This window comes from Anomaloglossus baeobatrachus, chromosome 8 (assembly GCF_048569485.1).
Source record: "Anomaloglossus baeobatrachus isolate aAnoBae1 chromosome 8, aAnoBae1.hap1, whole genome shotgun sequence".
Lineage (NCBI taxonomy): Eukaryota > Metazoa > Chordata > Amphibia > Anura > Aromobatidae > Anomaloglossus > Anomaloglossus baeobatrachus.
The window spans coordinates 207,692,102-207,705,467 of NC_134360.1; the positions used below are offsets into that span (position 1 = coordinate 207,692,102).

Below are 13,366 nucleotides of genomic sequence, written 5' to 3' on the forward strand. Positions count from 1 at the left end.
ACACCAAAGACGATTTCCTAAGTCGCAGTCATCTGAGAAAGGGGGAGCTGGCCATGAATCCGACGCTTTTTCAGCAGTTAATGGACCTATTGGGTCTTCCAAGTATAGATTTATTCGCAAAGAAGTGGAACAGGAAGGTAAAAAGCAGTTTGGTTTTTTAAATCCCAGGTAGAAGCCTCATGTAGTAGATGCCTTCCAGATTGCTTGGGACTTTGGAAATTGGGACTTGCCAGGTAGAGGTCCTCTCATGCTCTGTAACCCAACTGACGCTGGGGAGAAGTGTTGCCCTTTTATTTAGTCCTGTTGGGTCAAATCCTTCTCTTTTATATGGTGCTGTTATGGGCTCTGGAAAATCCCATTCCTGGAAAAAGAGAATTTTGTTACTTACCGTAAATTCTTTTTCTTATAGTTCCGTCATGGGAGACCCAGACCATGGGTGTATAGCTACTGCCCCCGGAGGACACACAAAGTTACTACACTTAAAACGTGTAGCTCCTCCCTCCTAGCATATACACCCCCTGCTAGCCAGTCCTAGCCAGTTTAGTGCAAAAGCTGAAGGAGGACATCCACCCACAAGAAGAGACAGAGTAAAATCCGGAAGAACCGGAACCTCTGTCTACAACAATAACAGCCGGTGAAGACACACGGAACAAGAAACCTGCCAACAGGCAATAGGGAGGGTGCTGGGTCTCCCATGACGGAACTATAAGAAAAAGAATTTACGGTAAGTAACAAAATTCTCTTTTTCTTTATCGTTCCTATGGGAGACCCAGACCATGGGACGTTCAAAAGCAGTCCATGGGTGGGAATAAACAGACAACTGAGAAGCAGGTAAACCTAACTTCACAAATGGGCGACAGACGCCGGAAAAATGCGTCTGCCCAAGCCCGCGTCTGCCAAAGCATGAGCATGCCTTGGGTAGTGCTTCGAAAAAGTATGCAGACTAATTCGAGCTGCAGTCTGACAGACCTACTGAGCCGTAACCTGGTGCCTGAAAGCCCAAAAAAGGCGCCGACAGGTCTGATCAAATGTGCTCTGATCCCCGGCGGGGAAGGCACTTGAGTACACTTGTAGGTCTCGAAAATGGCCGACCTAAGCCAACGAATCAGGGTCGGCTTAGATGCCGAGAGACCGCTACGCTGACTAGCAGTCAGCACCAGAGAGAGGTGCACCGCCTAATAACGGCGGTGCGAGACACATAGATCCGGAGCTCCCGCACCAGATCCAGGATATGCAACGCTTCCTCAAGCGATGAACAGGAGCCGGACAAAAGGAAGGCAGGAAAATTGCCCCGGATAAGGTGGAAGCGGTAACCACCTTAGGGAAAAAAAGTCCGGAGTCGGACGAAGACCACCTTGTCTTGATGCAAAAGACCAAAAAAGGGGGTGACTCCGAGAGAGTGCAGCCAGAACTCTCTGGCGGGAAATTATAGCCACTAGAAAGACTACTTTCTGTGAAAGATGAAACAAAGAAACCTCCCCAAGAGGCGCAAAGGGGGGTTTCCGGGAACCGGGAGGACCGGATTAAGGTCCCAGGCTCCATAGGCCGCCGGAAAGGCGGAATGATGTGAGATGCGCCCTTAAAGGAGCGCACCGGAGCCAGCCGGAAGATACGCCGCTGGCACATACTGACAGAGCCGAGACCTGTCCCTTAATGAGGGATAGTCCTAGCTGTAGACCGGACTGTGGAAGGGACAGGAGGGTCGGCAAGGCCAAAAAGGTCAAAGGACACTTTGGAGCTCGAGTCATAGCGGAGATGACTTCAGGAAGGATATCAGAAGTCGCCAAGATCCAGGACTCAAGAGCTACGCCGTCAATCTGAGAATCCAGAATTCTGACGGAAAAAACGGACCTTTTGAGAAAAGGTCTGAACGGTCCGGAAGATGCCATGGCAACCCAACGGACAGAAGGAGCAGGTCAGAGTACCAAGCCTGCCTGGTCAGTCTGGAGTATGAGAATGACCCGACGGCCCCCTTTACTGATCTTGCGCAGGACTCTGGACAAGAGGTAGAGGGTGAAATACGTAAAGAGACGAAGCTGGGATCAAACATGAACCAGTGTGTCTACCGCAAAACCTGAGGATTGTGGACCACGGTTGGACAGCTGAAATAGTCTGCCTCGCAGTTTTCACATCTAGGATGTGGGCTGCGGATACGGTGGACTAGGAGTCCCTTGTCCACTGAAGAATGTTGAGCCGCCAAGATTGCCAGGCGGCTGAGTGTCCCGCCCTGGAAGCTGATGTAGGAAAACGCTGTCACGTTGTCCGACTGGACTCGAATGTGCCTAGCCGCCAACAGATGGTGAAGGCTTAGAGAGCTAGAAATACAGCTCTGCTTTCCAGCACATTGATCCAGAGGGCTGATTCGGACAGAGTCCAAGCGCCCTGCGCTCCACGGTGGAGATATACTGCTCCCAAGGCGGATAGGCTAGCATCCTGGTGAGGATCACCCGGGACGGGGCCAGGAAGGAGCGCCCCTGAGACAGAGTGGCCGAAGCCACCACTGAAACGAGCCCCTGGTCAGTGGCGAAGCCACCACCCCGTGGGAGGAGGGAGTTCGCTTGTACAGCGGAAAACATCCAGTCTCAGAGGACGCAGGAGAAACTGGGCAAGGAATCGCTTCCATTGACGCCACCGTCTGACCAGCACCTGTATATGGTGTCTGATAGAACGACGTCGACCGCCAGCGGAGGGACTACTGATCGACTAAGAGCAGCTTCACAAGTGCCGACAGAATCTCAAGAAGGCCGTCCAGGGCAAAAGATCACTGCCAATCCCTAGGGGTGCAGGACCCTAATCACAGCTGCCCCAATGAGAATACTCGAGGGGCCGTGGCTAACCGCAAGGGAAGAGCCACGAATTGGACCACTCCGATTGTCAAAACGTAGTCAACGCTGGTGTGAAACTGCGATTGACTTCTGCAGATAGGCATCTGTGATGCCGGTGGCTGCTAGGGAATCTCCTTGGGTTCTTGATTGATCCGGTGAAAAACACACTGAACAAAACCGAGACTCCATGTGAAAACGCCACACCTGACTATGCTTGAAAAGCTAAAGATCCAGGTCGGAAGGCACCGCCCTCTTCGCGGACTAGGAATAGATTTAAGCAAAAATCTCAGAACCGTTCCCAGTCGGGAGCCGGTACAATTACTCCATTGGCCTGCAAGAAATGCCACGGCCTGTGAGAAGGCGGCGGCCTTGGAGCCGGGAGGAGTTGACAGAAAAAATCTGTTTGGCGGGTGGACAGGATTCCATCCTGTAGCCATGGGAGATATAATCCCGCCCCCACTGAACGGAGACGTGTTAGCACCCTACGTCGCCAAGTGGAGAGAGCCTGCCACCGACCAAGGAGGTTGTTGGCGTGGCTAGATAGCTCGGAGGAAGCTGACTCAGTGGCAGCATCTCCTGCGGTCTTCTGAAGACGCAGCTTCGAGCCATTTGGTTCTATGAACCTAGGCCGAGCTAGAGGACGATCAGATGGAGGAACGGAAACCACCGAAACCTCAACTGATTCCTGCCCTGGACAGGTTCCCTGGTTTAGGTTTGTGGCAAGGAAGAACACTCCCCGCCAAGAGCTTCCTTAATTTCATCCAGTTGGTTCCGAGGAAACTGGTCCCTCCGAAGCCACAGGAGCCTGCGGATAGCGAGGAAGGTAGCCAAGACCACCGCCGTGCGGTGTCCAGCATGGCAGACCTGGCAGAGGATGAAAAGACTGAAGTCTGGAAGTTCAGGCAACCGTTTTGGGCATAGAGTCCCTGTGAGGGAATGCATCTCCTCCAGAGAAGCAGAGAAGGTACAAAAAAACCGCACTGCTGTAAAGCTGGGGAGAACGAAGCTCCTGCCGCCCCCATACCGACTTGGCCAAAAGGACAACCGGGCGGACCGCAAAACCTTAAGTGAGGAGCCATCAGCCACTGACATAACGGTCCGGGCTGAGCCACCTGAGGTGAATGAGCCCACCTCTTGAACACCATTGGTGGACAGGGGAAACACAGTCCTCAGAATCACGCTTCATGGGAAGCGATGTCAGAGCGGACCCTGGGCTGGTCACAGGGGCCTGAAAACTGGAGTGGTTAAGGAACACACTCTGTGTTCACCTAGATAAGGTAACTCCGGCGGATTGAGGTCCAGTACAAAATTAATGTACCGTGGGATCCTTATAGAGATGCCGTCAGCCACTGATACAACTATCCGGGCTGAAAGTCTAGACACCGGAGTGGCCACCCTTGGCGAATGAGTACACTCCAAGACCACCTCTGATGGGAGGGGGAGACAGGCAGCAGAACCCCGCTGTGGGGTCTGCAGGACAGGCTGTGGGCTTGCACGCAGCGGGCTGAAAACTGGAGTGGTTAAGGAACACACTCCTCGTCCTGTTAAAGGTATACTGATGCCTTTCTGCCAGCGGGGAATAGTCCCCTGATACAGGCGGATGGAGGTCCAGTACAAGTATAATGGACGCAATCCAATCATTCGCATCTGCGTCACCTACGGACGGATCAATGTACATAAGGTAGCGTCCGAGCCCCTGGTAGAGACATCCTCCTCGTCCAGTGAGTCAGCTCGTAATCGGAGCTGCGGGACGGGGAGGACAGGGGACCCTGCGTCTCCCTGTCAGGAGGACGGGGTCTGAGCCCAGAAGGAGAGTCCCTTGTGAGCTTCGCTGAGCGAGCTGAAGCAGAAAACGCCCTGAGAAGGGGGCTGCATGCTCAGCAGATGCCGGGACAGCCGACCCCTGGAAATAGGATTCCCCCAGGGGTCAGCCACCGAAACCGGAGCAGCTGGAGGGACCATTAATGAGCCTCCAAGCTGAGGGGCCACAGTGGTTATGAGCTCGGTACAGCCGTACGAGACTACCTGCAGTGGACAATAAAAACAGCCTGCAGCCTCGCTCTGTGAGACATGCTGCAGAGGTGGGGGCTCTGTCGAATGTCTAGAATACCCAAGACAGGGGTTCAGCCTGGGGAGACTCCAGGCTGAGGCACCACCACATAAGAACCATTACAGTGTGGGTCTGTGCCGGTTCAGGCAATGTGAGCTTACATGCAGAACATGTAGTGTACAGCCTTGGAGCTTTGCTCCTAGAGTGAAACATGCTGCTGAGGAGGAGGTTCTATAATAAAGAATTAACTCCTTCAGAATGCCCTGAGAGTGTATAATAGTGCACAACCAGAGGTTGTGACTTATCAGGCCGCTATATGAGTGCCCTCCGGATTCCAAGCCTGGACCCCCAGCCAGATATTCACTCCCTCTGCACTGCAGAGCAGCCAGCGCCGACCAGTGTTCTAAGAACGCTGAGAAAATGGCGCCAGAGTGAGGGGGGGGGCGGGGGTTAACCCAGGAGCGGGAATCGGAGGGCTAAGAAGATGTACAGGGGAGGGAATCATCTCCTCAGATAGGAGTGTCCTCCCCTGTGCAGAGCGGCCGGCGGGCGGCACTGCAGTGTCCCCCTGCATGACTGACATGCAGGGGAACGAAACGAAACTAGGCCGCGGCTGAAGCCGGGGCCTAGAGTTAAGCATGCGGCCGACAATCAGGCATCATCGGCGCGGTTCTCAGTAAAAACCGTGGAACCGGCCGGAAACACAGTAAAAAGCAGCATTACCAAAGTAAATCACTGTCCCCCCCCAATAAAAGTGCCCCACATTGCAGAAGGACCCTCTGAATAACGTCTCTATACTTAGCTTTGAGACGCAGGGCCCAGTCCCTGGGTGGGGTGGGGGTTCAGTGCTCCGTCCAGCAGGGTCCTGCAAAAGGGCTGCGGATGGAGGTCGGTCTCCTGCCAGGCAGTGAGAACCGTGTTGGCTCTAACTTCAAGCCAGAGCCCCTAAGGGATGGTGAAGGAGCGCGGCATGAAGGGCTCCTGCCCTGAAGTCAACCTTAACAGCACCGCCGCCAGGGGGGTGAGAAGGGACATGCCGGGAGTCCAGTGGACCCGCTTTTCTTCCAAATCTTTAGAAAAAATGAAAAATCAAAAAGAGGATGCATGTGTGTGTGTGATTCCTCCAGACACAAAGCATGAAACTGGCTAGGACTGGCTAGCAGGGGGTGTATATGCTAAGAGGGAGGAGCTACACGTTTTAAGTGTAGTAACTTTGTGTGTCCTCCGGGGGCAGTAGCTATACACCCATGGTCTGGGTCTTCCATAGGAACGATAAAGAAAATAATTTAGTCTCTCCTATTCATAAAAAAATTAAAGTAAAAAAGGACTGCATTGTACTCTGAGAGTGCAGACGTTTCTCTATTTTTTGGATCTGGATTTGGGAGTGTTCCCCATCACCTTCTGTTGCCTTTAATTGCTGTAATATTTAACAAAATGGTGCCCAATAAAGATTTGTATTCACTTTTTTTTTTTTACCCCTTCCATGGGACAAATTACAGATTGCATAAAAATCATGTGTAATGTATCATAAAAAAATGGATATCTCGGCAGGATGAATACTTCAGATCTATGAAGGTTGATCCAGATTAGTCAGGGTCAATATACATAAAATATTTAATATGCAAATAAGTATTTCTTATTCCCCATTATCATAGGCTGCCATCCATGCTGGATTCTTGTTGTAACTACTTCGCTTCGCTTCGATCCAGCGCTAGGTCCTGAGCTGCTGATGGTTCACAGACCGGCCAAATAGACAGACCCAAACTTTTACAGCCTCATAGTCCTAAATGAGACTGTCAAGGGACGAACAGCAGGTCCGTGATTCCCGGTCTGCACGGATTACTTAAGGCCGGTTTCACACACCCGGCTTTTTGCCGGTTTGCCGGGTACGGCGATCTCCCGTACAGACAATACAGTACAGTGACAGCGCTGTAACTTCCGGGTCACATGCGCCGGTCACATGACAGCACGTGACCGGCGCTTGTTGCGCTGTCACTGTACTGTAGTCACTGTATGGGAGAGCGCCAGATCCGGCAAACCGGCAAAAAGCCGGATGTGTGAAACCGGCCTTAAGTAACAGGCAGCAACTGATTATAACACTTAGCTGAACTTGAATCATGCAATCAACAGTGATCCCAAAAACATCTGCAAATCTGGATGCAAATGCCTGAAAAAAGTATCTTCTTGTTAAAAGACAACTTTGAGGACAATTGTTTCCATTTAAAAATGAAAAATTGTGCTAAAAATGTTTTTTTGCAATTGCATTTCATTACAAATTTTGCACCATCTCCCTTAGGCTTTGTGTGCATGTTACATATTGGGTGCAGAAATTTTCTGCATGAAATCTGCACTTTCTGGCAGAAAAATGCACCAAAAATCCCAAGTGTTTCTGGTGCGTTTTTGTGCCATAAATTTTTTTTAATGAATTCAATGAGTGGAAGGGCTTAAAAAAAAATGCAGGAAAAATACGCACCAAAAATTGACATGCTGCAGATTATTTTCTGCATCAAGTAAAAAATAAGCAACTTGTGTACAACACTTCGGATTTCTCATTGACTTAGGCTAGATTCACACTTGCGTTGAACGGCATCCGTTGCATTGCGTTGTATGACGGATGCAACGCCTGTGTTGCATAAGTGGCACAACGAATGCAACGGATCGTACAAAATAACGGAATTAGCTCTTCTTCTTTTTTTTTTTTATTTTTTACAGTTTCACCGGCGGCAGACTATTGTGAACGATCAGCTGATCACCCGACTGCCGGGCGCTCAGCTGATCATTCACAGCAGCCGGTCGCCGGGTGATCAGGTGATCGCTCGCAGCAGCCGGTCGCCGGGTGATCAGCTGATCGTTCGGCCGCCGAGAATGTGTGGGGGGCGGAGTGCGGGGTGGGTGGAGCCGAGCAGGGCCATGGCGCTGAGGTCAGGTGAGAGAGTGTGTGTGTGTGTGTGTACGTCTGCGTGTGTGAACGCGTGTGTACATGCGGAGTGGAGCGCGGGAGGGGGTGGAGCCAAGGGGGAAGTGTCGGGCTCCCTGCACACGTAGCCAGGGTAAATATCGGGTAACTAAGCAAAGCACTTTGCTTGGTTACCCGATATTTACCTTGGTTATCAGCGTACATCGCTTAGCACTGGCTCCTTGCACACGTAGCCAGGGTAAATATGGGGTAACTAGGCAAAGCACTTTGCTTGGTTACCCGATGTGTACCCTGGTTACGTGTGCGGGGAGCCAGAGAGAGCATGCACAGCAAAAAAAAAAAAAAAGTTACATGCTGCGTTCCTTCCGCCTGGCAGAAGCAACACAGCGTCGGCCAGCGGAAGCAATGCAGGTACTTTTGGCACAATCCGTCATCCATACAAGTCTATGGGAAACAGCAGAATCCGTTAACAGATTCCGCTGTTTTCAAAAAGGGCGGATTGTGACGGAAGGAAAAAAACTCAAGTGTGAAAGTACCCTTAGCTGGCATGAAGAGCGACATGCTGATTTGGGCCACAAACTGCAACAAAAACGCACTGTATGCACACAGCCTTATACAAGTTGCTTTGTTTTCCTTCAAATTTGTGGTCGCAGAATGAGGCAACTGAGAACCATCAGTGAGCTTATGCTGAACAGAATTTGTAACTCTTATCTATCTCTTTGCTGTCTCTTCTGTGTTGATTTACGACCACAGAGCACATAAAAGTTGAGTTGAAGATTGTGGCTAAGAGTTAAAAATTCTTATAAACAATACGAACTCTCGAGAAAAAGCTCACTAATGGAAACTCAATTAGCTCAATAAGAGCCTACCAACATTTAGAGGGGAAAAAAAAGACTGTAAAAGTCAAATGCTGAAAGATTTTTAACAAAATTGAATTACAATATTCCACCCCAACTCCACAAAAAGAAAGTCTTATGTAATTTTGAATTTCAGTGTTTTATTTTTTTTTTTTTAGTTTTTATTTAAAAAAAAATAAAAAAAAATAATAGTTTTTCTTTAAGAAAAAAAAAAATAATACACTGATAACAATTTTGTGCATGAAAAGTCAGCCGGTGCGAGCTGTACTGACCCCTCAGTTTGCTATTAAGAAATTTAGCCGAGTTACTGAGCTGTGATTTTTGCTTAGTCAGAAACCTATGTAATTGGATATGGAGCGGAGAGAAAGGGACCCAACTGTTGAGCGTCCTAGGGTTAGGTGTAATGATACTTATTGTAACTCCCCCTAGTAGATATGATCCGGGATCCTATCGCTGCTCCAGCTATTGTCAGTAATCGCTCTGGATTCCTTTCTTCTTGCGTGAAAGAATTTCAATGGCACAAGGTCCAAGTGCAGAGTTCTAGCAGTGCATCCTGATACAAGTAAAATATATCTTTGTACCGTGTTAGCCAGTAGAGATAAAAAAATTGTTTAAAAGAACAGAGAGTCCTCAGTGGTTGATACCTTTTAATGGCTAACTGAAAAGATGGTAATAATTGCAAGCTTTCGAGACTACTCAGGTCTCTTCATCAGGCATGGTATAACACAAAATCTGAAGAGTCACGTATTTATACACAACAGGACTTAGAATAGTGCAGTAAAAAGAAAAAAAAAAAAAAAAAAAAAAAAAAAAAAAAAAAAGAACAAGTTATATGAAACAGAACTATCTCTATGGCAGGGGGACAAGCTGTTCTAGCCATAAATACTGCTGCAGTTCAGTGTGAAAGAGGACTTAGAATAGTGCAGTAAAAAGAAAAAAAAAAAAAAAAAAAAAAAAAAAAAAAAAAAAAAAAGAACAAGTTATATGAAACAGAACTATCTCTATGGCAGGGGGACAAGCTGTTCTAGCCATAAATACTGCTGCAGTTCAGTGTGAAACTGAACTGCAGCAGTATTTATGGCTAGAACAGCTTGTCCCCCTGCCATAGAGATAGTTCTGTTTCATATAACTTGTTCTTTTTTTTTTTTTTTTTTTTTTTTTTTTTTTTTTTTTCTTTTTACTGCACTATTCTAAGTCCTGTTGTGTATAAATACGTGACTCTTCAGATTTTGTGTTATACCATGCCTGATGAAGAGACCTGAGTAGTCTCGAAAGCTTGCAATTATTACCATCTTTTCAGTTAGCCATTAAAAGGTATCAACCACTGAGGACTCTCTGTTCTTTTAAACAATTTTTTTAGCAGTGCATCCTGTAATCCCAGCCAGAACAAAGGGGTTGTGGGGCCTTCTCAGTAACGTGAGAAGACGTCTTCGAACTGGAAGAAAAAAAGGCAAAAAAAGCCATTTATGGGCTCAGATTGAGGATGTGCAGCTGAGAAGAGGCCACTCGAGAAGGAGCTGAAAAACCGGCATTCTCACAAGGATTTGATGGCCATATGAAATCTTCTTGTTGGTTGAAAAATTTGGGGAATCTGACGGAATGAAGCACTGTACGTTGTCAAACCTGAGGACGGTAGCAGGCGTCTGTGTCTTTCTGGGGGTATGCGTTACCATTGCTGCACTGTGTCTGACGCTGGGAAAACCTCCTAGAAAAGGTACGGAATCAGCTTCAACTTTATATCATTAGAAGGTAACACGTCAAAATCTTACAAAGTGACGGTAAAATCTAAAGTGAATGCCAAAAAGTTATAGAAACATATAATATAAGTAATCCGGCATATGATCTGGCAAACTGGCAAATCTGATTACCCCTTTCTGGAAAATTTGAAATAATTAAACTAATTTATAATTTATTCTGCAATTTTAGGAAACTGATAGTCTATGTGTATGGTTTGTTTTGTAGATTTTACTAAAGTAGTTTATATACAATATATATATATTTTTCCATTTTCCTTTTTATTCTACAGTCATATGAAAAAGTTTGGGCACCCCTATTAATGTTAACCTTTTTTCTTTACAACAATTTGGGGTTTTGCAACAGCTATTTCAGTTTCATATATCTAATAACTGATGGACTGAGTAATATTTCTGGATTGAAATGAGGTTTATTGTACTAACAGAAAATGTGCAATCCGCATTTAAACAAAATTTGACCGGTGCAAAAGTATGGGCACCTCAACATAAAAGTGCTATTTATATTTTGTAGATCCTCCTTTTGCAAAAATAACAGCCTCTAGTCGCTTCCTGTAGCTTTTAATGAGTTCCTGGATCCTGGATGAAGGTATATTTGACCATTCCTGTTTACAAAACAATTCCAGTTCAGTGAAGTTTGATGGGCGCCGAGCATGGACAGCCGCTTCAAATCATCCCACAGATGTTCAATGATATTCAGGTCTGGGGACTGGGATGGCCATTCCAGAACATTGTAATTGTTCCTCTGCATGAATGCCTGAGTAGATTTGGAGCGTTGTTTTGGATCATTGTCTTGCTGAAATATCCATCCCCTGCGTAACTTCAACTTCGTCACTGATTCTTGCACATTATTGTCAAGAATCTGCTGATAATGAGTTGAATCCATGCGACCCTCAACTTTAACAAGATTCCCGGTGCCAGCATTGGCCACACAGCCCCAAAGCATGATGGAACCTCCACCAAATTTTACTGTGGGTAGCAAGTGCTTTTCTTGGAATGCCGTGTTTTTTTGCCTCCATGCATAACGCTTTTTTGTATGACCAAACAACTCAATCTTTGTTTCATCAGTCCACAGGACCTTCTTCCAAAATGTAACTGGCTTGTCCAAATGTGCTTTTGCACATCTCAGGCGACTCTGTTTTTTTGGCGTGCTTGCAGAAACGGCTTCTTTCGCATCACTCTCCCATACAGCTTCTCCTTGTGCAAAGTGCGCTGTATTGTTGACCGATGCACATTGCCACCATTTGCAGCAAGATGATGCTGCAGGTCTTTGGAGGTGGTCTGTGGATTGTCCTTGACTGTTCTCACCATTCTTCTTCTCTGCCTTTCTGATATTTTTCTTGGCCTGACACTTCTGGGCTTAACAAGAACTGTACCTGTGTTCTTCCATTTCCTTACTATGTTCCTCACAGTGGAAACTGACAGTTTAAATCTCTGAGACAACTTTTTGTATCCTTCCCCTGAACAACTATGTTGAATAATCTTTGTTTTCAGATCATTCGAGAGTTGTTTTGAGGAGCCCATGATACCACTCTTCATAGGAGATTCAAATAGGAGAACAACTTGCAAGTGGCCACCTTAAATACCTTTTTTTCATGATTGGATACACCTGCCTATGAAGTTGAAAGCTCAATGAGGTTACAAAACCAATTTAGTGCTTTAGTAAGTCAGTAAAAAGTAGTTAGGAACGTTCAAATCAAGAAATTGATAAGGGTGCCCATACTTTTGCACCAGTCAAATTTTGTTTAAATGCAGATTGCACATTTTCTGTTAGTACAATAAACCTCATTTCAATCCAAAAATATTACTCAGTCCATCAGTTATTAGATATATGAAACAGAAATAGCTGCTGCAAAAACCCAAAATGTTATAAAGAAAAAATGTTAACATTAATAGGGGTGCCCAAACTTTTTCATATGACTGTATTTATACACTGGAAATCAAAATTAGAGAACACACAATTTCCCAAATGTTGCGGTCATTGGGTCGTCCTATGTGATTAGTCCTAACATGAGTAAACTTGCAGTATTTTAAGCTTATTTCATAAATTGAATTTATTGTAAAGCACATAATAAAAATGTAAATTAGGTAAATGTAAGAGAATACTGATCAAAATTAGAGAACACTTTCAGATACCTGCAAGTTATTGGTGTTAATCTGGCACCTAGTGTTAATTTCCTTAATTATCAGACAAACCCTATGTAACTAGCAGCCTAACTTGCCAGTTTGCGTTGATTTTGCAAAAATATTGTGCCGTTCCAAGGTGACTGAAATCCTCCGGCAGCAGGTTGTCCAGGTGAAAGCCAAAGGGGTGACCCTATCAGCCATAGCAAGAGAAGTTGGTCATTCCAAGTCTGTGATATTGAGAATATTGCTTCTTTACAATATCACAAATTCTTTCAAGTCCTCCATGAATGCTGGTCGCCCTCGAAAGACAAATGCAAGAGAGGACAGGATAATTTGAAGAATCTCCATGGGTAATCATTTCAACAGTGCAGCTGGAATTACCAGTTCAGCACTCAACAGGGTAAGGATCTGTCTCGTGATACAGTGTCACGACGTTTAAGAGCATTTGGACTGAAAGCCCTCTCTTCAGTGACCAAACCTCTCATTAGCAGAATCAAAAGGAACGTGTGTGGAGAGAGGAGAAGTGGTCCACAGTTCATTTTAGTCATGAAAGCAAGTTTAATTCATTTGGATCTGATGGGAAACCTTATGTTCATCGACGAACTGGGGAAAGACTGAACCCAAAGCGTGTTAAGAATTCAGTGAAAGGTGGTGGAGGGATTGTCATGGTTTGGGGAATGTTTTCTGCAGGAGGACTTGGACCTCTCATACAGCTACATGGCAGAGTGAATGCAAGTGTGTATCAGAAACTTCAACAACACGTGTTTCCTTACTTGTGTTCATCACTCAATCAGCCAGCAATTTTCATGCAGGACAATCTCCCCTGTCACACTGTAAAA

General features: G+C 46.3%; 1 protein-coding gene across 1 annotated transcript in view; it reads left to right on the forward strand.

Annotated features, from left to right (window-relative positions):
- Nucleotides 1-9,911: 9,911 nt before the first annotated feature.
- Nucleotides 9,912-13,366, forward strand: part of FAM151A (family with sequence similarity 151 member A) — a 30,180-nt gene continuing 26,725 nt past the window's right edge. Inside the window, exon 1 of the mRNA XM_075321068.1 lies at nt 9,912-10,363. Coding sequence (XP_075177183.1) covers nt 10,249-10,363 — 115 coding nt within the window. The 5' untranslated portion in view covers nt 9,912-10,248. The remainder of the gene's footprint in view (nt 10,364-13,366) is intronic.